Source organism: Bombus pyrosoma, linkage group LG5, assembly GCF_014825855.1.
Source record: "Bombus pyrosoma isolate SC7728 linkage group LG5, ASM1482585v1, whole genome shotgun sequence".
In the NCBI taxonomy this organism is placed as follows: Eukaryota; Metazoa; Arthropoda; class Insecta; order Hymenoptera; family Apidae; genus Bombus; species Bombus pyrosoma.
Genome location: NC_057774.1, coordinates 3,088,165 through 3,114,872, shown reverse-complemented (window position 1 = coordinate 3,114,872; position 26,708 = coordinate 3,088,165). Strand labels below are relative to the sequence as shown.

Below are 26,708 nucleotides of genomic sequence, written 5' to 3'. Positions count from 1 at the left end.
TTTTAGTGGTTGTTACTTAACACATTTTTATTTCTTGTCAAATAAAAGTTTTTATAATTCACAACAAAAATTCCTGTTTCACTGTGGATGTCTCTTATTAAATTGTTAGAAGCAAAAAAAAGTAAAAATTGTTTGTTATTAAAATAAACATTTTCCTTCTCTTTTTTTCCACGTCGTACAGTTTATTACGTATGAAAATTAAGTATAATTGCACTTCGAGATTCTTGTCCCGCGAGTTCAGCGTGAAGTTTAATTCGTGCTCATCGAGCTGAAAATTTTGCTAGGTTCAGTGAAGAGAAAAAAATTACGTCCTGCCTGCTTTTTACGTAATATTTCAACCGGCTGGATGTAATATTGCAATTGTCGTGAATGAAATACTTCTTTGAAGTCTCTTGCCTTTCAAGTATTTAGCAAAGAATTTTCTTGGAGCGTGGGTCTGGTAAGAAACTCCCATTGCATAAAGAAAATCAACTAATTAATCGAGGGCAAAAGGAAGCTTGCCTGTTGTCCCTCGTGTTTTTCCCGCGTGCAAGATTCCTTGTTATTTCTTTCTTTTATATCTTCGTAAAAATCTGTTCGCTGTATGTACATGTACTATTGTTATGTAAAGATATTAATATTAATTAACAACAATTTAAACACTCTGATAAATTATTCGAATGGCAATCGAATACGTTTAACTTTCTGTCGCTTACTACATCATATATAATTATATTCTCAGTCATCAGACTGAGACGCACAATTATTCTCGCTATAATCAAGTGGGAGACGATTTTTAAATATCTGCTAAAATTTACCAACATGGAGTATCATGGAGTATTATAAGCGTTCGATAAGATGACACCATTTAACATGATTAATGTCAAAATTCTTTGAACTTTTGTCTTAAATAATAAAATACACGAATATAAACACATAAACAGTAAGAAAATCCCAAAACATAAAGACTATTATCTAAATTGGAAAGATAGAACAATTTTGCCATTGTTGAATACTTGTAGGCATATAAATATCTTGATTTTCATTTCATGGTGTTCGATGCTTTAATTAAAAAGGGAAGAAATATCGAGAAAAAAGGAACTGGAGATCGATTCGATAGAAAAAGCAGAAATAGGAGATTGTCTATAGTTTTCCTTGTCATTGAAATGTTTTGTGACGTTTAGACGAGCCTCGAATTACTGACAACAGGAAAAGTGCGGAGATAGGCACCCTCAGACCAAACGTGATTAGAGCTCTCATCGTTCAGAGGAAGTTTGACGGCTGATCAGGAAATAAAAGTAATGCTCCCATGATCGAGCGTAATTTAATTCCATTTGCACGAACTAATAAGCATCGAATTACACTTTTTGCTGGTACTTTCTGTTATCTAGCCCTTCAACTTCCTTTTTTGTTCTCCTCTCATCATTATATAATAGGGGAAAGAGCGGGTTTTAGATCACGTAACGCGTTCGTAGAGCTATCCGGAAATTTTTCACAAGAAAAAGGATGAAAACATCTTTCTTTCTCAATTAATTTTCCATTTCTTACCGGCGGGCGATTATTCTTGAACTAAATCTACTTCGTTTGGGATCTTTTATTAGACTAAACAGCAGATACCACCCATATTTCTTGCAAATTAATGCAATCGATTACTTTTACTTATGAATCGCTGTAACAATTTGTAATTAATTTATGATTTTATTTTTCATTTTCTTGTTTTAATCTTAATATTCGGTATTTTAATCTATTTTCATTAAAACGTGGCTAGGCCATGCATTTCTCTGTAGAATTCAATTCAATAGGGAATTAAGTAAATACAATCATTTCAACGAAAGTACATTAAACAATAGTAATTCTCCAATACGATATCTTTGATTTTATTCATTATAATTTTAATAATACGAAACTGCTCGTTAATATTTCAAAGTACACGTAAAATATTTTTTAATTTGAAAAAAAATCTAGAAAGTTAAGATCTTTTCTAAAGAATACAACTATCTAAATATATACGAAATGTTTAAAAAGATCAGAAAATTCAATTTCCATTACATTTAACACGTGACATAATCTTCTTCTGGCTTGACTCAATTTTACCAAAATGTAGACGCAGAAAACATAGATTCCCTTATACTTATAATAGGTCACAAGCAACAATTTCCTCGTTCTCTCGTTTGTTTTCCGTTTGTACTAAGCGCCACGCTTCTCCCGTGATTTGCATGCTCTTATTATCAAAAACATTCCAAACAGGCGTTTGCTGTTCGACTTTAGGCAACAGTACACTGAAGAGGAAAGAAAGAATCTCCGTGTACTTAACCTGTTTCCTGTTATCCCTTGAAAGCCTCTTATTTCGTGGACGCTACATAGAATTTGTATAGAATTCGTTGTTCCATGCTGCAGTAATTAAACGGGTAAAAGGAAATATAAAAGAACAACGCCGACGGGCTTTCCTTCCTTCGCTGCTAGCTTCGCAACTGCAATTGTTCTCTATTTTGCACATTTTTGATTTCCTCGAGTATAAACTGTTCATGTGTGTACCCTTCGGCGAGAAGAGTTTGCGAAATATTTTAATTCACACACATACACACGATAGAGTTATATGAAACTTTGAAACTGGGATACATCGCTTTATTACTTGAAATATTCAAGAGAATTTTTATAGTGGTGTTTCGTGGAATTTATCTGCATGCAAATTTTATTTATTGTCATTGTAAAATTATATTTATGATATTAACGTTGTAATCGAATTAATAGATTTGAGATATTTGTACCTTTATCGGTTACTTAAATATGCTAAAAGGAAAGGACATATACAGTGTTAAAAATTATCAACTTTTATTAATTCATTTAAAAGAATTGCTTTTAGTTTTCTATACATCTACAGTTTATTATAATAACCTATAGCAACAGAATTTACCGAGCAAGTTAAGTCGCTATTAAGCTCTTGGCTTATGATTTCTTGAATAGCAACTTAAGTGAGCGCGACACTGTCAGATGGCAAAATATCGAAATATTCTATACAATTTGTATCTAATAATCTCCAGTTTGAAGAATGGAAACTAAAGTTAGAGTTGAAAGTAAGCTTTGTTACGAAAGAGAATATAAACTGCCCTCATTCAATCGGAATTATAATCTCTGTCACAAGTATCGCTCGATATTATAAGCCAGGGGTTAAAAGCTTTCGCATCGAGCTATAACTTTGATTTCAACTGCACGATACTAACATTCTTTTAGCAAACAATTGAACAATTTTATAATTAGAAAACTTTTCACACGCTCAACCATTCAAAGATCCATACACCAAACAAAAAAGAAGAAGATGAAGAAGAAAAGCAACCACTGAATATCAAATCCTTAGATAACAGGAGCCGTTCCAACGCAACCTATAACGTTAATCGCGCCAACAGGCAAATCCAACGACAACTTTTTTCTCTCCTATTCAAAGAAAAACGCTCCAGAGTCGCTTAATTGAAATCTAAAAAAAAAAAAGAGGAGCGCAACATCTCCGGAAATTCTTATTCTCCTGCGAGGAGAAAGCTGCGTTTCCAGACTCGGTCCAGCGAGCATAGCCTTGCCACCCTTCTCTGTCATGCCTGTTCAACCCTTTCTTGCCGAGCGAGCGGACGCGCCATTGTAAGTTCTACGGCGTATCTCTGTTATCGAAGTAAATCCACGTAGTCCTTTTCCCGTGTTCGAACGGCGACGGTGCCGCTTGAAATGAGGAAAGACGAAAGGAAGCGCTTATACCTCGAGAGGTATTCTCTTCGAGAGCTCTTCTTCGGGAGCCAGGCTACATATATACTGTATACATAAAGAGAGAAAAATATATATAATATATATACAGAGTGTCTCAGGGTTTAACGGCCAAACTATGACAATAGATATAATTTACACGTATAAACGGGACAGTGTTACACGTATAAATACGAGTCATCTGAAGCTTTCTTAAAAGATTATAACAAAAGTACGAAATACAAAAAAAGAAAAAGATAGAAGCAACGCTGTTGCCTCTAATTTGATGTTATTAGGCGAGTATGGCTGGATAAATTTAAGAAACGAAATTTATATGTAAAACAAATATGAAACGAGGAACTGTCACTTTGAACACTTTTGGTATGTACAAGCAAAGAAAGATAAGAATTTTCCTCTATTCCTCTATTCCAATTATATATATGTAGTATTTATTTATTTGTTGAAATGAACCAAAGTCGAATGAACCAAGACTCATATAGTCTACTCCGACTTTTTTCATCCAGAATAACCTACCAAACATTCTAACAAAGTTATTCGATTTCCTCCTGGGACACCCTGTACATAGAAAGAGCGGAGGACAGTCTTTCCGTCCGAAAGGGATTTGCGACAACTTCGAGGTGACGAGGGTGAAGGGACGGGGAGAGTGGGATTCAGAAAGAGTCGTTGCCGATGCAGCCAGTAGGGAGAGAGCCTGGTCGTTTCTTCGGTCTTCCGCTTGTAAAGAGGACTTGCTTTCCCACCTCGATATCGTCGATACCCCCTTTGTTCCTCCGCTTCCGTCTCGTCCGCCTCGCATTAAGGATGCTCTGACCCCGTGAAATGAAAGAAAATAGACCTGGGGAAACAGCCTCCACGAACCCGATAGTGCTTCCTCTTTAGTAGGAGCCTAGTCCCTACTGCCGTCTCTCTGTCATTGCTGGAATTAATGGAGAGTTGATAATTGGCGCGAATTTAATCTTCGATCCCGACAGCTGAATCCAGGAGGGAATTTTCGCGTGGGAAATTTGTTCGGGTTTAGGGAGTTTGTTGGATGATTTTAGAGGGAAGAATCGATGTTGGAGATGTTTTACGGTGATAGGGTTGTTCGAGGAATTCTTTTGTTCAGCGATCTGTGTATTTTGTTTTATTATATTAGGTTGTCCGAAAATTTTTCTTTTATATTAGTTTATTGAATTATGCACGAACATAATAGAAATAGAACGAAGTGGATCATACCTAATTCAATAAAATAGTATAAAACAGGAATTCTTGTTCACTTATTATCACCTTTTGAAACGAAAGAAACTTTTCGTACAACCTAATATAATCGCACTTCCAACGTGTGCGAAACAGCGAAAAGAGGTGTAATATCGTAGTGTCGTTTTAATGGCTGTCGTTTTAAATGGCTTATGAAAAAGGAATGAAATTGGATTTATTGAAAAGAGTCACTAGTTGATTACATTTGAAAGCCTGAATGAAAGATGAAATTCGTGGGCCGTAGATAAATAAATTGCTGGGAGTTGAGATGGCAAATGGAACACTTCTCCCTCCTTATAAAAGATATTGCAATTCTGTTTAATTCGTTGGAATAATTAAACCAAGCATATTTATGCATAATTAATTTATATGTCTACGAACAAAACTGAATAGAAGTTTATTTTATTATACTCCCGAAATATTCTAATTTTGGACATTTTTGCTTATTATATATAGTCCACATATTTTTCTAACTTAAATTTGAATAATTATCACGTTATACCGTTCGCAAGCATTTGTCATCGACTCTTAAAATAAAGTATAATTTACTACCTCGCATTTTCACCGAAATAAAATATTCTAATCGATACATACTCGCGTCGCATTAATACGGTTGATCGAGCAGCATGTTTGAAGTTAGGATATAGATGTTGAACTCTTCCGTGTCTATGTAACCTCGTTTTAACGTAGCGCGTTGTATTTCAAGGGGAATAAGCTGTCATAAAAGCCTTGGTGTTTTCATTGCTGAGTTGTTTCTCATGTTTGCATCGGATCCTCGTTGCAAGAGGAATTTTTTTAAACAAGAGCTATGGCTCGTTTTCAGAGGAAAGCACTATCCTTTCCTTTCCTTTGTCGCCGATTCGTATGCAAAGTACGTGGAATGTAAACCGTTAAATTTTTTACGGAACTTAAAATAAAAGAGACGATGAACGTTCGCTTTTCTATTTCAATTTTAAAGAATCGAATATTTTGCTTTTAAGATTTGCGCTAATTATCCAGGGGATCATTAGCCTTAAAAATTGATATGGTGATCGATTCTACTTTAGAAATATAGTTTCAACGTGGTTCTTTAAAGGGTACATCGTCATTAAAGGAAAAAAAGGATCCGCAGAACTCTCGTTCTTTTGTTTCTCCTTCAACAACGAAGCTTTCCTTTCCTGCTTCGACGTCTTCAATACGGTCTTTGTTCGTACATTTTCCTTTCCCCTCGTCGAGCTAAAAACGTTTCGCCGTGGAAAATGAACTAGAACGAAAGAAATTATGGAAGTATACATCTTCCATCTTTCACACTCTTATCTTCTTCACGGCCAAACCTAAGTTTATTTCGAATCAACAAAAAATTAATCAATGTTAGTTCGTGGTATTCCTAATGGTTTTTGAAGCAAAATGATATTACGTACGTAGTAAATCATAATAAATATCAGCGATTTGTTAAACTATTAATTACCTGCAAAAATTAACTCTGAGAATGACTTGCATACGCAAAGAAAAATTATAATTTCTTTTTACAAAATTTCAACAAACACCAAAAACTCTCAATAAGCATACTATTTGTTGAGTAAATTCAACATTTATTGAAAATTAAATTATAATTCAGATAGATTAATTTTATTAATATTTTGAAGTTTTAGTGTACTAGTTGTATATCTGAAACGCGAATCAAAATCTTGCTACAACTTTAACAATTGATCTACACAGACAAATGAAGTATCAAACAAAATTAATCACTCCATAAATTACAAAATCTAATTATTCAGATTACACTTTCCGTTGCACTATATATCAAAGCGAATGAGAAAATTACGAAATAAATTACTCCACTGTTTATTCACCCCGTCTCTTACTCTTCCAATATCTTTGCAAATAGCTATTTGCTTTTCTCTTTCACCACTTAACAACGAATAGTCGCAAGAATAGGTCGATCGATTCCCGGATGGATGCAGATTCCCACGGGATTCAATGTGCCTGTGCGTGTGCGTGAACTGTGTGCGGATCAGAAAGGAAATACGTTAAAGTTGAACGAATTAGCTTTTACAAATTAAACCCTGCCCAGTTGGAAGTTCATTCTGCGATAGAATTTAAGAGACCTCGTTCGTATATCGATGGACTATAAAACTTGCACCAATAGAGAGAGAGAGAGAGAGAGAGAGAGAGAGAGAGAGAGAGAGAGAGAGAGAATGGCCTCGGTGGACTGTTGGAAAATTTACTGGAAACGATGTCATCCGTGCTATGCTCCGGCCACTTCTTAGCGCGATCCACAAGAGAATCCTCTCTGTGTCGAAAGATACGAGACGTGGACAATGTTCCAGGGCTCATTAAAGTTTCACAAGAAGGGAGAAAGGGTTGCGACATGAGAATAGCTAGTTGGAATACATTGAAATGGATAGATTCGTCCGATGAACCTTCTGTTACATATACAGTGACTCAGAAAAGTATTTGATCGCTTACTATAGGAAAATTGTATATATACGAGTATATCGTATGATGTGTGATATATACAGAGATTATAAAAAGTATTTGTGTACCATTGCAGTTATTATAACATTTATATACTAATTAATTAAGTCCAAGTATATTAAGTTTCGTATCATTTGGTAGTACTTTCGTATGATTACAAAAATTTGATAGCTATGAAAATGAAAAGTGGAAGCTGATAAAAAAGAAGCGTTGCATTGGAAAATAAGAAAGATTATAAAATAAGATTCATACATAGGATGTTTCTGACAAACGAAAAATCTTCTTAAAATTTACTGTTTCTTTTAATTGCCACGAGAACCGAAAATAATATAAATATTTCTCACGTTGCATACTTCTATACAATTCCTAATTGAGGTGCGCGCTTTACTTCTTATTTATAAAGCGCCAAGTATTCTTGATTTTATTCTTAACAGAAGAAGCAAGTGGTTCACTCTTAAAAAATTAAAGGTTGACGCGTAGGCTAAAGGTTAAAGGTAACATTTTTTTCAACGAGCTCAACGATCTCCTTAAACAGCAAACAATATTTAAAAGAACTTTGCCCATCTCCGTGCTCCTTTACTAATTTACTAATTAAAACCTTTGATATTTAACGTCGAGAAGATTCTATAAACGACAAAAAAGGAAAGATGGTACTTTCACAGATTGAACCGTAGAAAGCACCGCCGAATGAAAATGTCACTTCGTTCGTGATTTTAAAAGTCAACATTAACGGTTAAATAAATTTCTAAAATAGTCTCTTAGCGAGACGAGATATCTGATTGTCGTTTACTTCGAAATCGTTTTCGTTTACGTTTTCCACGCAACGACGCGACGGTGCAAATTAATCGAGTAATCTGAAAAATACTCCGTTAGAGTCGTTTCCCTCTCGGTTCGGTCGTCGCGATTGATATTCCAGGCAAATATTTGTCCAGAGAAATCGGATCCAGCATAGTGGTTCGTATCGATGGCGACAACGAGAGCAAGCATAGCGCCACCAGTGATACAGATCGACGATTTACCCTCGTACTTACTGGCTGTTTTATCCGCGTTAAATCTCCAATCTCTAGATTATAGTTACGACTAGACAATGGCGTTTAACGATGTCGTTTCCACCGTGTACCTCGTTGCTGGATTAATGCAATTATAGGGCCAACTATCATGGGAGATGAACGTATCAGACGATTCATGGGGGTAGTAAAGATGCCCTTTATTCGTCAGCCACATGGCCAACTTGTTGCACTTTCTCCGTCTTTTATCGCACTCTTCTTGTTTTTTTTTTTTTTTTTTTTTTTTAGGGTAACAGGGGTTATAGGGATATGGTTTATAGTACAAATGAAAATGATTGAAAATGGTAAACTAGTAAGCAACTAAAACTTATGTAATGAAGTATTAATAATGTTGAAGTGTTTGATGAATAAAGTAGCAGAATTTATTTACTCGTCGGGTAGTTTCTAGTAGAAGAGGTTGTTCTCCCAAAAATGTCACGTTTTTGAAATACATGTGTGATATATAAAAATATGGAGCAAAATTCTTTCGTAAGATGCTTCGTTTGCGAGCAAAATAAATTTGAAAATTTACCATGCGCGTGTATATATCACATCAAGTATATAAGTATATACATTAAGGTATACTACAAATTTTCAAAGTCCATTTTTTCAGAAACGAGGCGTCATATGAACAAATTTTATTCCACATATTCGACTTATTCTTCCACATAGAACAACCCTCTGTCCGGTTGTACTACGATTAGCCCCTTGTCCTGTATTATATATTCGAATATTATTAACATGATAATAGTCAGTCGGTATATTCATTGAAAGATTTCATAGCACTGCCGAGTCGGTACGTTTAGCATTATCGATGGCGTTCCATGCTATGGTTATCAGATAAATAGCCTGGAGAGATCGGTCTTTAGCACAGAGAAACGGTCGTAAGATTGTCACGTCGGAGGTGAGCTTAGATCTGTCTCGCAGATAACTCGATGCCAAGATAGTCGTGTAGCTCGTACAAGATTTCTGGACTCCAGTGATCCTCCATATAGATAAGGACTTAATTGGACTGACATAATTTTCTACGCATGATTGGGGCGCCGGATGGTCGAGTTCTCTTGGATGTTTCTTGTATATCGGTGCTGGATTATGAATGCTTTGGCAGAGTGTTAGTCTGATCTCGGTGAAACGTGACAGGAATCCCACGTTTCTTGTAGAATGTGGGTTTATGGATAATATCACCGACTGTGTATAAATCTTTTACTACTGTGTTTAGTTACGTATTTTTGTTATTGTTAATTAGGACGAAGATACTTCTTGATACGTATTATCGTATTGAAAAACGGTCTCAAAGAATTTCGCTAAAGATTTATCATTTTTATCAAAATTTACTATAAAAATTCTTCGAACTTAAAAATAATTCTTATCCTATATTATTTTCCAGGAACGGGCACATGCTAACGCATCGAAACAAGAAGCCATACGAATGCAAAGCGGAAGGATGTGGCAAGTCGTATTGCGACGCGAGGAGCCTGAGGAGGCATACGGAGAATCATCATGCTGGTAGCAAGGTGAATGAAAGCGTGAGTCCTAGCAGTCCAACTACGGGCCCGCATACACCAAACACTCCAGGGAGCAATCCCAGTACGCCCAGCACACCAGGTGCAACGTCGACACCGAATGGACACGGACATCCGGCCTTGAAGCAACTGCTCGCCACAGAACCGACACAGGCGCAACAGCAAAAGGTAAGTTTGCAATAAATTTCACATTTCACTTAGCTGAAACAACATAGTGGAAATAACAAAAAAATATACTAAATATTGCTCGAATCTGTATATTAAAAATACATGTTTTTATAACTCAGTTACAATTGTCATATATCGAAAAAGTTAAAATTTCATTCATTTTTAATCAAGCTTGTTCTACGAGATATATTTAATAAGTTGATAATTTATATTTTGTAGTTGGTGAAACCTCGCTCATAATATTTGTTCAATTATATAAACGGCCTCAGTTATGATGTTAAAGCAACGAAAAGAAAACGAAATCTTCCTGCGAAAGTATCTTTTCCATCTATCTATCGTTCCGTTTACTGATATAGTTCAAAAGCTTGCCTACGCGTCTGTATATATGTATACATAGATATATGTATATCGTGACACCGTTTTCTTGAAATTGGTCCGATATTGGTTCGTCTGAGATAGGTTTAAAGGCTTAGGGAATAGCGGCTCTCTTGGATGAGTCCGGTCAACGTGGATCTGAAGATCCAGCGACATAAGAGGATTACGTTGATCTGCCTGATCGTCGAGCGATGTTACGCGACCTCTAACTGCACCCTCATTAATTTTTATACGTCATTCACGAGCTTCAATTTGTCCGTCTCGGTACAGTGACTCCGATAACTGGATTCAAGGAATTAGATCAGTTCAGAGACAGATTAGGGATTATAGTCGTTGCGAAAAATTCTTTAATAACGGCGTTCGACATTTGTTGTCACGTTTCTTCCTCCATCTATTGCTAAGTGTAATTATTGGAAAACTATAAGGTCGACGGAGAAATGTACGAAATGGTTTCTGTTGTTTGCACGTGTTATAAGGCACTTAGCTTTCAATGGAGAATTAATGATACACGTGATGAAATGGTTGGAAATATTATTGGAATTGTTCTTTTCTTCGAATTGATTCGTTAAAACTCTCTTTAATTTTGTGAGATATATGTTTCAAACTTTTTAGCGATATTGTATATTGTTATTTTGATTTCAACGTTTTCATTAACCGTATATTTGTATTACGTATGGATAAATTATCTTGAAGAAGCGTCGCATTAATGTTAATTGAACGACTAATAATTTTATGATATTAACAAATTTTATTTTTATTGCAATATTGGATAGAAAAGGAATAATATTATTCTAAGCTTTATAATAAGAATGCCATATAACCAACTTGAGCGTATAATTACCAAGAATGTAGTAATACGATGTCCTAGATAAACAGAATGTTAATATTGCGGGCGATTACCAACGCAGTAGAAACTGGCCGTATCAGTCAGCCATCGTTTACACTGGCATACAGGGACGGACGCTACTAATAGTGGAGTTGGTTAGCATAATCAGCCAGCCGTGACACTAGCAGGAGTTTGTAGAAACACCGTCAGTAGTAGTATCTATGACGATAGCAGTGGATATTAAGTGCAATAGTACTTTGTGAAAATAAATAACAAAAATTACATTTACGTCATTTATCGAATTGCCATTAAATGTTCCTATACCTATAACCTGTAAATGATGCAAATATTTCATAGGTATTCGAAGATTTATCTATTTTCGTAGGCACATACTTTAATTAAAAATTATGGAGAAATCGATTTGCACTAACTTTGTCCTTTATAAAAATCATAGCTGCGTGCATTATATTATTATGATGCGATTAAGTTGATTCTTAGAAATAGTTATGTGCTAATGGAAAACTGACATTTTCAATTATCGAAACTTCCAAATTGTAAGCCAGACTAACAAGAAGAAGTTCTTTTGAACATTGATAGAACAGCAGATGAACTAAAAATGTAAGAGATCTCTGCCTATAGATTCTACTTCCCCAATTGTGCTCATCGTAAATAAATTACACGATAGATCCATGAATGGCAAAACTTTCCACTCCTGATCAAGGAATATCGGTTAATTCGACGAGCGGAAATGCCACGACTTAGCCGTCGCATTCGCTGTAGCGCTTTTCGCGGAATCAGGCAGCTTCGTCCTAACCGTACTGGGTGCGATGGTTCGCGACCTGGTATAGCAGATGGAGCTGGTTGGCTATTGTCGGGCGGTAAAAGGGCGCGAGAGAAAACGAACTACTTACAAGAAACCAAAAAGAAGAAGACGAAAGAGAAAAAGAAAGTAGAGAAGAGAATCAGAGGTGAAGGACGAAAGGAGGCGTTGGTGAGTCCACCCTTCTTCATCTGGCTAGATCCCCCGTCCACCAGAGCCGCCTTCAGACCCGGTGGAAATTAGTTCTCGGCCGTGGAGCACGAAATTATTGCTGCTTTCAAAGTCGCTGGAGCTGGAGCTCGCCGTGCTTACATCTTGGCCTCCTCACTGAGACGCCCGAGAAAGTACAAGCGAAAAGAAGGACGGAGAAAAGGCGAAGGGAGAACGTATATGCGCGAGCATAAGAGAGAAAGGTGAAAGAAACGAGGGTAGTTAAACCGAGACTACAAATCTACGATATTGAGTTAGAAGTAAGGCGAACCCTTGAAGCGGGGCTAATAAAATTTGATGACCGGGAACTTCGTAATGAGAATGAGACGCGGAAAGAGGTGAAACCTGGGGGTGGTTGGGTGTTACCGGAGAGGGCTGGTCGAATCGGCCGTCTATGAAAACTTCGCAGACACAACGAGTTCCGTGATTTACGATATTTCATCGGACGTTACACAGACCTCGAGTTTCTTCACCCGCGTAACCCGAGTGGTTATCGTCGAGTTCCTCGTGGGGCAGGTGCTCCAGCGTCGCTCAACCGAGGTATTTTCATCATCTTCTTCTTTTTCTTTCTTCATCTTCGTCGTTTTCGATTGTAAAGATTTGTACAGTGACGACACGTATTTGCCTTGGTGAATCATTGCTACAGGGCGAACGGTGGTTGCGCTGTAGAAATTTTATTTCGCGCGGATAATTTAATTTCCTTAATAATTCTTTAATAATAAGACTAGTCCTGTAGAATCCGCAGAGGATGATGGAGATAATCAGATATTGCTCTAGTTTATTTTGTATCGTTCTCTGAAATAACCGTAAGAATGATCTGACACATTATCTTGTATTTTTATTTGATTTTCAACCTATTCACAAAGGTTTGAGTTTCCTAAAAATTCGCAGAAGGCTCGTTGCTCGTTTCGTTTGTTCAGACACAATGCTGGCTAAAAATGCAAAGTAGAAAAATACTGCCAGAAGCGCAGAGGTATCTCTTTAAACACCAGACACGAGTGCAAAGAAGAGGTCAGTTTATACGCCGTGAATGTACCAACGTAAAAACGTTGAAGTACCTTTATTAAAAGTCCCCTATGATAGCGGCGAGAGAGCACAAGCTGAGACTATTTTCCCCAGTGTATGTTATTGTACGTTAAAGGGACGAAAGTCATTTTTTCGGGCTTGTTTGGTACAGATGTATTCCGTATTAACAGGACAACTCACGGCCCTCGTAGGATAATCAATTGCTTCTAGGTGTTAAGGTATACTATAAAGTTTAAAAGAAATCCAACGCTTCTGTTAGAAAATTTTTACAGCTACTCTGATTAATTGATACTGTACGTTTAACTGAAATGAATTTAATCGTGGTTAACGAAAAATGGCTGTTCAAACTTTAGATGATAATTATATCCCATTGCAACATAAATTTTAGCTGATAAAATATAGAATTCTTCCAAAAAAAAGATTTTTAAATTTTTATTTATAATTATGATCTAGATATTATAATGTTGCATATTTTTATTTATTAATAGGAATCGGGAAAATCACAATTATCCGTTAATACGAGGAACTCTACTTTCTTTATTCAAATGCAACTACAACACGAGATAGCTACGATTTACGAAGAAATCGAAGGTCTTAGAAAGAAGGATGCCGCGTGAACGCAATAGGCAGATGTAAAGAGCGGTTCGTCGCGTGAAATCCACTCGAGAGTGGCGGAAAGATGAGCCAGTAGAAGGGACGTTGGTAGTGATTCGACATCAAAAGGCGTCTGTCGGTCGTTCAACCGATCCTCTGATTGCACGGTAAAGGCAGCGTGTCTTAGAAATCACGTTTATCGCGGCAGAAAATCACTTTCTTGCTCGTGGAAGCGTGTACGCTCGACAAAAGCGGCAAAGGGCAAGGTGAACCATAAAGGAAAGGGGTCCAACGTGGCATCGGGTTTGGCATTGTCTTTCGTGTTGCTCGTCCCTGTGTATTGGTCACCCGCTAGTAATCCGGTAATTTTCTGTATCGATAGAAATACCTTTTTCCTCAACGGTAAAATAACATTTTTGATATAATATCATTTAGGAGATGTTGATTATTGATTTGAAAATGTTCGGCATCTATAATTGAATTTATAATTAATTTGTAATTTGCAAATATTAATAGCAATAGGTACATAAAGAACGTCTCGTATATTAGATTTGGACATTTGTGAGCTTTGAATTTGAATTAAACGGAGAATAATTGAGGACGAAGAGAAAAAGGGGTAAGAAAATTTCAAAGTTGATAAGAAATTGGCATAAGCATTACTAAGAAGAAATGGATCTCCATTTCCCAATTTCCCAAGTTATTCTTATTATAAAATGAATATTGTATGGTACAAACTATTTACAAAATAGAATATTTAAAATACTATGATAATAAAAAGTAAAAGATCGTAAAATCTTCGATATGGATATACACGAAACATTTCATCATCGATTCAACCATAGCTAGTTTCCATAGACATTTCCATTGGCATTTCTTCCGGCAAATTCTTATCCTGAGACAAAAAAAGCAATGAACGCTCTAAGCCTAGGAGCTCTAATGCACTCAGCTAATGAGCATTATGCTATGTATGCACAATAGACGTATATCGCACGGCAGCGTTCAATTTTATAGCAACGACAACGATATTCACGGGAGAATGAATGCACACTCATGGAAACAGGAACGTGTAATATGAAATTCCGGGACTCTTTGTCAATATTAATGGCAGCTGAAAGAGCTCCCGGTAGCTTCGAATTTAATATGATTAAAATCGAACCGAAAGTACCAAGCGCGCGTGGTTCGCTATAAAACGCGTCGAGACTCATGAAAAACATTCTCATGGAACAGAGGATACGCAGCCGATGGAATTTCAACCAGTAATTAGTTGGAATCAAGCGAATCGCCCGAATTCCATGAATTGCCCTTAATCATAGATGACGAGGAACGCGTGCATGCACTTTATAGCCGGAAGTCGATGATATTCTTAATTTGCAGATGAATTCTATGAAACGAAACAACGGTGCACCCGTGAACCGTTTGTTGTTTTTCATTTATTTCTCGGTGAACATACGCGTTTCGGGAATTTTAAAAACCATTTGAGCATGAAGTACGTTAATGGAAATCGAAAACAGCGCTTTATCGATTTGCAAAATTGATAATGTAGGTCTTTCGGCTGGTTGATGTTATATTGTAAATGTTTCAGTGAAAATTCAAATTGTGAATTACTGTAGATACGTTTCTCGATTTCATTTCTAAAGATTTGTACGTACCTCGTTTATCATAATCTTTGATGTTTAATACTATTTACAAAAAAAGTACTTTTAATAAATATACTTTGTACCTTGTCTTCGCGCATTTCCATGCAAAAATTGAAATGCTCGAACGATTAACAGAAACATCAATCAAATATATCACAATATACCATAGTCAAAAAACACTTTTACTCGATAATTTTTCTATTCTTTTCATATATCCTCATACGAAAGTTGAACAAGTTGCTTAAAAAATTAACACAAACTCCAAAGAATAAAAGAAACTAAAATTTCTCCCCAAGCACCGAGAATCGTATCTCAAGCGACCACCTGATGACAAAAATTTCACCGAACCTCCGAAAATCCCAGCGCATAAAGTTTCCCTCGTTTCCAGGCTCGTACAGCTCCGTATAATTACGGTAAACGCGTGTTCCCTACGGAGTCCCACTCGACCTTGATTCGCTACGATCGTGATTACCGTTTCAGAGGTTCGTTCCGTGCTCGCTCCGGCCCGGAATTATCTTCTTAGCGCGGAGACATCGTAAACTAGGTCGAACGAGAGCCACGGTACGAACGGTACACATGGGATGCGCGCTCATGTGGTTCCTCTTGACTGTTTGTGCCCGCCGGCTTTAGAATCTCAATCGAAATCGGAATCGGAGTGTCTCGAAGTTTGCAAATTACGTTCGACCGTGTTCCGGCCTCGTGGCTGTCCCCCACACACGCAGCAAATCCTTTCAGTCGTGCAGACAGCATATCACGATCACCGGCAAGTCAATCGTGAAATTCACAATTCTCCAAGTTAACGTTTGTTAACCGTGCTTGTATTTTGTATTGGAAAGCGAAGCAATTAGAAGAGAGAATCGGATTTGCGAGAGACAAAATTCGATAAAGTTTCGCGGTGAATGGTTCGACTGACACGCTATGGTTCGAGTGTTTTATAATAGTTTTGGCTAATTGATTTGGAATGGATTGGTGAGGGAGATTTGGTACAGTAGATACATAATTAAAGACGTGTGAACATATTATGGTTACCGAAAGTTAAGTTTTCAAATACTGTAAACTTTTTGAATGAATTGGGCTATCAGGATAAAATTTATTGTAGTTCGAGGGCAGAAAACTTTTAATGAATTTTTAACAATACGCGTTTTTATGTATATTGTACATGTAGAAAGTCTTTTCTTTGATTATTCTTCTTGAATTATGAAAATAAACTGACATTTCGCTGGGAAATCTCTTACTCGCATTTTTCATTAGACAATCGCTAACGAAACAAATTTTTCATGTCAAAAATTAATGAATACGGAATTATATAAAGTAGAGGTAATGAGAAGATCGTGCCAGGAAGGTGACTGTACTTCGAGACGTGTCCTCGTTTTATTAACTATTCATGATTTTAATGAATCCCTTGTTTTATTTCACTGGGGGTATAACCCGATTACACTAATTAGTAAACGACAATATCTACTTAACTTTCGTATGAAAACAGGAATAATTGTACCAAATTATTTTTAAACGAACCAAGGAGAACACAGTGTAACAGAGTATAACAAAGGGTACAACAAACAAATATAACAAAGAAATCATATGCTTAACTAAAAGAAAAATGTCTTACGTGGGTCTAAAAGTCAATAACATCGAAACGTAATTAAAGAATACACTTTTTAAATCAAACAGAAAAAACGTTTTCCTTTTTTTCTTTTAATTTCTACATATTTCTACATTCTCGGAAATATAACTAAATTTATAAATTAAATACTGTACACGGGAGACGGATAAAAAAAATCTCTTCAATATAGTAAATCCCGAAAAATCATGATACAAGCGTATTCACAAAGGTTTAACGTATAAAACCGTAACTAAAAAGATTAATCAGGAAACAACACGATTCACAACAAATACGAGAACCATTTTCAACGTAAAAACTAAATTAAATTTCGAAATTCATGGAGCACGCGGTTCAACTACTAAAATACTAAACGCTAAATCTCTAAATTCATGAAATACATACACCGCAGATATAGTCGGCATATAAAAACGTAACAGGATATAGAAAGTAATTCCTTGATATCGTAGAATAATGAATAACTAAACTTTCTACCAATTACTACATTTTATATGAGATCAGCGAGTGTCCTAGTACCTGCAATATTCCGTTTTATAATTCTAAATCTGTTACCATAGAACCACTTTGAAAACATAGTGGTTCCACTATGGAAAAAGGAATAAATCTCATTGCTACAAAAAAAAAAAAAAAAATAAAACCGTAACTACAAAATGAATAAACCAATGAACCCTGTTGAAAGCGACAAAAACATCAAGACAGAGATCTATCAACGAATCATTACAGTTTCGCGAAGAAAAAAAAGAATTTCCCTGTTGGCCGCAGAATTTAGTTTCCCCGTACAAAGGATCGTTCGAGATGAGTTCTTCGCGCGGCTGTCGAGAGGAAGAGGTCCGACTTCTTTGAGTTGCATAATCGCGTCCCGGTGTCGTCGCGTCGTCGTCGTCGATTAATCCCTCGTAATCCTCGCGCGTTGCTCGTCATCGAATTTCCTTCGATTTCTCGGAGCAAAATTGTCGCCCAGTCGCGCTTTCGTTTCGTCTGGCCTGGATATATCGTATCTTCGTGGCGCCATCTTAAACGGAATTACGGCGTAATAGCCTGCAGCTCGCGAGCTACAGCTCTGATCCCTATCTACTTTCCCAATCGGAACGAGCCATCGTACGATTGCAATTATCGTCTACGCTTCGCGAGGCGAACTTTTAAGCGGTGAGAACTGTGACTCACCGATTTTAATGAAACCTCCAGACGATCACCGCGAAGACGCTCATCCTTCCGACTTGCTAATTCGAGCTTTATCTAGCGAAGTTATCTTTTAATACGCTTACAGCAACCGGTCGCCGTTTTTGACTGGTTTCAGTAGCTGTTGTCGATATAATGTTATTTGGGACGAGAAAAATTCTACCGAATTGATTAATTGTATTTAAAAGAGCACGCAAAAGTAGAGCGGATGAAAGTTTAGTTGTTATATGATTGGCAAGGATTATTGTATTTCTATCATTTTATGATATTAGATAGATGTTAGAATATTTTTAGCTTTATAACTTTCGTACATTTACAACGAAGATGCGATAACGACGATAAATAAATAATATTTGAATTCTTCGAACGAAACTGCAAGTCTTAATGCGGAATGAAATTACTTGAAGAAAGAAATGACCCAATTATCGAAAAAATAATTTACAATAACGTTAGGGTTGAAAATACTATCTCAATTTCACCGATCAAAAACCTGTCTTTTCGATACTTTCTCTATCTTCCTCCTATCTCGAGAACAGTCTCATCGACTAGGAGAAGCTGGTCGTGTTGTGTCTGAAAATATCTATAATATCTAGAGACTCGCGAAAGTAGAAGTACGTGAAAGTAGAGAATAGGAGAAAGAAAGGTAAACGAAGAGGAAAGAACGAAAGCAGAGGATAAATTTCCGGGCATCGGCTGGAGCAGCAGTTTCTAAGCATCGCCGTGTGGGATTTCGACGAATCGCCATCGCGAGCGGAAATTGACGTACTTTCCCGTGGGAGTTAGCTGCGAGGGAGGCGAATGGCTCGATATCGGCCGACTCTCCTCCTGAAAGTGTATCCGATTAGCGACAATTCGGACGGTTCGCTTGGGAGAAGCTCTTCGCTTCCTTCGTTGCGCTAACAACGTTACCTCGTGGTCGCTTTGCTCTCGATGTTGCACGTGTGCTTATACGGATTGAATTTGTTCGAGCTTTATTAAGAGGAATTCAAATCTGAATGCTCTGGGTAGTACGCTATTTTCGTTGCTTTCGAGAAGAAGGTCTATGAATTATTGATTTTCTCCGAGTGATTTATTTTACAAAAGAGTTCTGTCGATGGAAAATTAACCTATAGTGGAATTCTACTTATTGAAACGAAATTTTAGTTGGTGCCAGAACTACGACGAAATTCTATCGACCGAACTCGTTTATTTAGATGCGAGCATTTTGGGAAAGAAATTACCGGTGAATCTAAGATTTTTGAGCTAGTTGATACACTTTCATATAGATTTACGGAATAATATTTACGGAAGAAGAAAGAAGAAAATGAGAAAGGGAGAAAAAGTTGCGGAACTTATCCAATCTCTCGTCCACTGTAATTTCAGCGTGAAAAATTTGCTATGCTGATGTAGTAAAAATCAGAATACGGAATAAACGCGGAACAACCCTCGAATAATTACGTTTCCAAACGTAAATCTCGCGACTCGATTTCCGTAAGCAGCTTCTCCTTCGACTGTCCGCATAAAAACGAGAACCGGAAACGCCGCCGATTTCCCGTCCCAAGCTCCTTCGCTCCCCTCGGTCGTGGAAAATAAACGAGCCGCTGCAACCGGCTGCAACGTTGTTCCGGGTCATTAAATGGCGGTGGTTCGCGAGTTTTACGGCGTTGCGCGTATCTTTGTACATGGCCGTTCGATACTACGCAACGACACTTTCACGATGTTATTACAACAACTTAAAAAATACCTGTAAAGAACAAAAAAATGAAAAATATGCGAAATAGGTTTCTATTCGTACTACGTTATTTTAATATTTATAAGCATACAGATTTCCGTAAAGTTTTCTCAAATTAAACATTTTGCTAATTTCTCTCCGAATTTTACAACATATTCTACAAACGCAACCACATAACGCGATTTTGACAAGCTCGATCATCGTATGTATCGATCAATAACGTACGGCGTACCGAGATTTTTTATTGTAAATAATAGGAAGAGAAAGAATATGATTTTTGTCATGGAGTGAAACGAAGGAAACGAAGAAAAATCACAAAGGAAGGTAAAGAAAAAAGAGTACAGCGGTGGGTTAGGAGCGCATTGTTCTCTTGCAGAACATGCTTTCGATATTCCGTTGTCGAAGCCTCGAAGAAAAAGTCTAAGCACCATAGTTATTGATGACCAACGTGTCGAATGGGCTAGATTGATTTATCGGTCCACGGGTGAGAAATATTCTCACGATGTGTAGGCGAAAGAGACGGAGGACGAAGACGAAGAGAAAAAGACGGAGAATCGCGCAGGTGATACATATGGAGGTCGGCAAGGGGCTTGAAAATTTACGATAATATTTGCCGGAGTTGGACGACGGACTGTGAAATGAAATTTTGTTCCAGGGACTTTCACGGGAAACTTTATTCGCGTTCTATTAGCTCCCCGGGACAAAAATAATCGGGAGAATCCTGGCGACGGCGACGTCGAATTTATGCAGAGCACGCGGGTGGCTCTTTTTTATGCGACCGAAAAGTACGCCAATCATATTTTCGGCGAAGAATTTCTGTCACGGCTAACGGGCTTATTGAATATTGGAGATGATCGTGCTGTTGGAAAGCACTCTTCGAATCTGTTGTTGAAATTATTGCTAGAAACCTTTTAGTCATTTTAGTTGATAAGCATGAAACGATAGATCTTTGTATTCATACGATACCGAGGAATAAGTTAGAGGAATAAAGTGGATAAATTAATTGTGATTATTCGAAATATTTCCATTATGTATACTACTTTTTGTATATCTGGAATAATAATTTATACTGGACCTGTGATTATCGATTCACCTGTAGTCGTCTGAATTTTCTCGCTTCTATACATAACACGAACACACAAAAAGAAAAGTTTCATTCTTTTGTTCCCCCCTATAAAATAAGGAGAAAGAGAAGGTAATCTAAAACGCACACAATCCGTGAAGACAATTTTCCCCTTTTAATAATTTTCCGAGCGTAAACTGAAAGTCAAACAAACGGATGGTGTATACCGAAATTGATCTGGAAATTATAATTTCTCAACAGAGGTTAATTTCCCTGTTGCTCCATAACGCGTCAATTAGTCGACGGTTAATCATCATCCTGGCGAAATTTCGCTTGGAAAGTGGATTGTGGCGGAATTTGCGTCTGACGCAGACTTCCTGCGCGAATTATATCGCAAAAATGGTCCTTTTGTCGCTCGGATCCACCGTAAATAGATAGTACGTTATCAAAGAGAACAGTTTCGATTCTCTTTCCGGCGATATCGCGCTGCGTTTAGGCGAACAAGCACCCGTTCGGGCGGCGCAGCGAAATTTATTAAACGGCTCGCTCGATACGGGGATAAATCGTGAACGCCAGAAGCGGCATCGAGTCGTAAATAACGCGTGACAATGGAAATTTATGTTAATACAGGCTGGCCTAGCGCGAAAGGATAACCGAATGAAATTTCATCGATCGTGTATTTTCATAGAGATATCGTTGTTTGGTATTTTCGAAATAGGGCTGTTAGAGTTTGCCGTTAGACCAAGTTTATGACATAATCAAGAAGGATTAACATTTTTGAGAATTCAGTATTTATATCATTTGGTAATTCTCGAATCATACGTGACTTTCTTCTTGTTTATTGAATTCATTGTACCTTCCTATCTATTAATTGTAATTTATTTATTGAATTCCTTCAATAAAAATTCAACGTACAACAGTATCATAGCAATTTCCGTAAACATAGAAATTATAAAAGAACACAGCAGGCAAAGTGCATCAAGAACACGATTTGCCTCGATAAAAGCTGAGATTCTAAGATGATTCAATCGCTTTTACCGTGTTTTCTTCGACCATTTCCAGATACCCTTCAGTTAGCTAAATTATCTGAAATTATCGCACGTATCAGGTGCAAATTCGATCGATTTCGAACCCTCGTGCCCGGCCATCATCGATGAACAAGTGGAGGAACAGGAGAAAAAGGAAAATCCGCTCGGCTCGAAGTTCGAGTAGGCCACGAAATCGAGAAGCAACGATGCAAATACATAATAACTCGCGATTCAGTGAGAAACGAGCAACGAAATTTCTCGTCTGGTTCCACTCTTTCCTTTCTCCCGGCGGTCTCGACGTGTTCTAATTTCGCTCCGCGGAGCTTTTAAAACGAAGTACCCACTCGAACGAGGGGGAGTCCATCGATTCCATGGGAGTTCACGTACGATTTTTATGGAACGTCCGTATTCTCTTATTCGCGTCGGATACGGCTGAAAGGGAACCTTTTTGTTCGACGGAAAGTAAATTCCCAGGCAAATTGGTATCGTCCGGCCGCCGTGGCTCTCGATGGAGGAGAATAATTCGACGTTGAATAAAAAAGAAAGAAGAGAAAAAAAATTATGTACGCCCTTTGACGAGACGAACCGAATGAACGTAGCCCGTGTCTGGTCGAATCGACGACGTTCTCGATGAGAAGTCGATTTAAACGCTGAATACCTCGATTTCTATCTACACCCTATCTCTTGTTTAAATTTCTCCTCTAGCTTCTAGAACTAGTTAATCAACTGTTTAATATCGTGAAGCTTGCAAATGGAGGTTTCGCGCTATAAAACGGGCAAATTGGTTTTTTAGTAAAATATTACGTATATTCTAGAACATTCATAACTCGGAATGTGGTCTCGAATATCTTTCAACTACGTTGATACGAGTAATTTGTTATGAAAAAACGATCTCATTCTACATATCGCTTAATGATAAATAGTATCAATTAAACTTTTTTACGCAGAAGAATACATAACGTATGACTTTATTTCCATTTTAATCGTTACCATATCTAAGTTAAACAAGCAGAGTTCAAGGAATATTTAATAGAAGTTGTTTAAACTTGCATACAATTCTTTAAAGCTGGAATTTCTTGGCGTCAAATTAATTAGTTGTACTTTCATGTAAACCAAAAAATTAAGATGAACATCGTGATTATTTGTAGCTTAGCTGTTTCGCAGCATGGCTCATTGAAATAATTTTGAAAACATGTCGTTCAGCACGGGTTTTAATAAGTACAGGTATCACTTGTTCGTTTTGACGATGAAACGTTCGTAGCTGGTTATAAAACGCTTGAAATTGTGCGTTTCAAATGTTTCACTGCATACGGATGATTTCAATCATTAGGGGAATAATCATCGGAGCGAAATGCACTTATTGCGTTGCATTTTGTTGGAGAGCGCGATTGCGCTTTTGAACGATTTGTAATCGAGGCGATCGAGTGCTCCGCTATTGTGATCGTCCAATTTCAGAGGAATATCTTTGTCGACCGTAGCTGCGAATTTATCGTGAATTTTCGACGATCACAAACGTATATGAAACAGAAGAAATTTAAAAAAGAAGCGAATTTAAAGTACGAAGAATATAGTAAAATACAATTATTGTCCTTATCTTGGCTATTATACTCGGTTTTCTTTCTTTCTTTGAAGTTCATTTCTCCTATATTTTTTATTTTCTCCAATTTATTTTTCCATATCCTTGTAGAAGGTAAAATAATAAATTCTACCACGTTATCTTGGTTTAATTTTTAGATATTGACGTCTGCAGATAACTAAAATTTACTAATAAATAAGGCAGATATTAACTGGTTTACTTGTACCAAATAACTTATAATTTCTAGATATATATGTATCTTCAGTTTAATATCAAACTATACCGATATAGTCATAATAGTCGAGTGTCCTAACTCTTCGTGCTAATGAGATGTAAAAATATTTCGTATAACAGAGATATTATATTCATTAGAGGTTTCTACAAGTGTTTGAACGTTTTCGTGACTTTGCTTTGTTCATCCGTATCTATAGATATAAAAAGGTAATCGGGTTTGTGGGAGGCTTTAATCAAACGGGCGTGCGAGGCAGAATCTCGCTTTAGCATTGGCTTTATCTTTGGCCGAAGCACCGCAAAAGTCGTGTATCCCTTTCGAGCCATGGAATTAATCGAGTTTCCTGAAGCATCCCAACGGACAAAGTGCTCGATGAGAGCTTTAATCTAAAGTGCTCATACACGTGTGTGTACACGCGCCAGTTTCTCCGCGCAGATAAATACGCCAGCTACTATACCATGTACTTCCGTTTGCAAACGAGTCCTCTTGTACCTTCAAGAAAATAGTAGATTTGAGACCGCCAAGATAATTCGAAGATATCGCGTATGAATCGTTTTTGGCTTTCAATGTGAAATAGTAGCGTATAAGAATTTAGAAAAAGGGCAGAATTTTTGCAGAAAGATCTGTAAGGACGTAATTGTCCTCGTAATTGTGTCGCACGAAATAGGCTATAGCTGTGTGAATTTTAATAACATTCCCATATTTTGTTAAAATTAATTAATCCGAGTCACTTCATAAATTTTATACTGCCGTTATACATACGCGTTTCATACACTTTCATATAGATTTGATATGGTCGTTATACGTGCAATACCTCTGTGTATGATATACAGTCCCATGTATATTATGCAGAAGATTGGATTATAAAATATATATAGGTGAAATCTGCAACCTAAAACCTCTTGATCTACCATTTCACAGAAGGTATCGTATCAAACGATCGCATTGAGCCATTACCCTAAAATCCTATCTAAAGCATCTCCAGGTATCCTAGTTCCCTTCGAAACGCTCATCCACCAACCACATACGCCAATCTCATCAGAAATATTATCCTAATCGTCTCCTCCCTATGTGCTGGAAAATCGGAGGGAAAGAGATAACCAATGTCAGCTTCGGTCGAAAACTGTTAATCATCCACCGATCATGGTACATAGATGTTTCATCCGTCCATCTATTGGTCGATCCACTGATTGCAAGGGTGAATGCGAGTTACAAATCAAAGTCACCATTCCACGTGGATACTGACAGTCTCGCCAGCTATTGGATGAAGATGCAGAAACACGAGAAGCGACGTTTGTACACAGCGCATGTATATGTACACATATGTAGGCATATATAGGGTGTTTCGTTTATCTTGTATTTCTTAATTTTTCAATTATTTTTACCAATATTTCCTTGAATTTTATTTCGAGAATAATATTTAGCATTTGGCAATTTATATCTTATACGTGCTCGTTTGTCCCGTTCAAGTTACTCTTCTTTTCTTTTCTCTGTGACAAACTTTCACTTTCCTCGATTTCTTTGTCCACGCTGAGTTTTGCAAAATTAAACTATATTTCAAATTACCTTCCAATGGAGAAATAAAAAATATCTAATACTAATAATAACCGTGAAAAACGCAGAAAATGGTCGGATCTAAGAGCTAAAGAAATGATATTGCAGGAGGGAAGAAATCACGAAACACGATATTCGTCGTTGTCAACCAACAAGCTTTGCCCTGACACGATTATTTGTATCAACGAAAGTAACTAAAATATTACGAAATCCAAGACAAACGGTACACCCTGTACGCGTATCCGTACACACGGTCGCGCATACACACGCAGAATGCTACCAACACCAAAACGTATGCAAACGGTGACAGTGGTGCTATCGTATAAACGGAGGGAACAGTGACGGAGGAGCAGGAAATGGGGATGGAAGAGGATCGTGTACCCTCGCATAAATCCTACGCAACGTCGACGTATACATATTCATATAGGGGCGCAAAACCAACACACATTAATGCGCCGACGATATTAACGCAAACACACGCACACCAGGATAGCAGTAGCGAGAGGACGCGACATAGAGAAAGGCAGAAGGCGGTGTACTTTGTAATCGCGAGTCTAGAATTTTGCACGATCTTATAAAGTGGCAAAAAAAGAGGAATTAGAGAGTGGCGGAAATAAAATGAACGTTTGACAACATTCTATCTTTGTAACGGAATGTTGTACCGAATTCGCAGAAGCTAATTAGAGATCGAAATCTCGATTTGCCTGGCCGAGATTCAAGGGAAACGTTTTGCGTTGCTTTACAGTGTACTTGTTTGGTTCGAGGCAGCATTACAATCCTCTCACTGAGGGAATTTGGGGCCTGAACGCGTGTAATTGAGGAAGTGAGACGTATGTTGCCCGACCAGATAGCGTCAGTGCGTGAGATAAGAATTAGATTCATTTCACGTGTTTAATTAGAAGGGACTGTAAGGGTTATGTTTACGTTTGTTCGTTATTTGTTTGGTTACGAAAGTTCTTAACGTGGTTGATGAACAGTTTCCACAGATATGAGAATCGTTTCAGGGACATGAGACATTTTGGGAACGAAATCTTAAATTTTGGTATCGTTATGATTTGGAGGTAGATAAGCGGTATATTTTTTTATTTGAGTAATTA

At 37.3% G+C, this 26,708-nt stretch overlaps 1 protein-coding gene across 8 annotated transcripts in view; it reads left to right on the top strand.

The window, feature by feature from the left end:
• LOC122567626 overlaps positions 1–26,708 on the top strand; it is a 585,073-nt gene that overhangs the window by 444,246 nt on the left and 114,119 nt on the right. For all 8 annotated transcript variants that reach the window (XM_043726374.1, XM_043726375.1, XM_043726373.1 and 5 more), the window contains one exon: positions 9,856–10,159. In XM_043726374.1, coding sequence (XP_043582309.1) covers positions 9,856–10,159 — 304 coding nt within the window. The remainder of the gene's footprint in view (positions 1–9,855; positions 10,160–26,708) is intronic.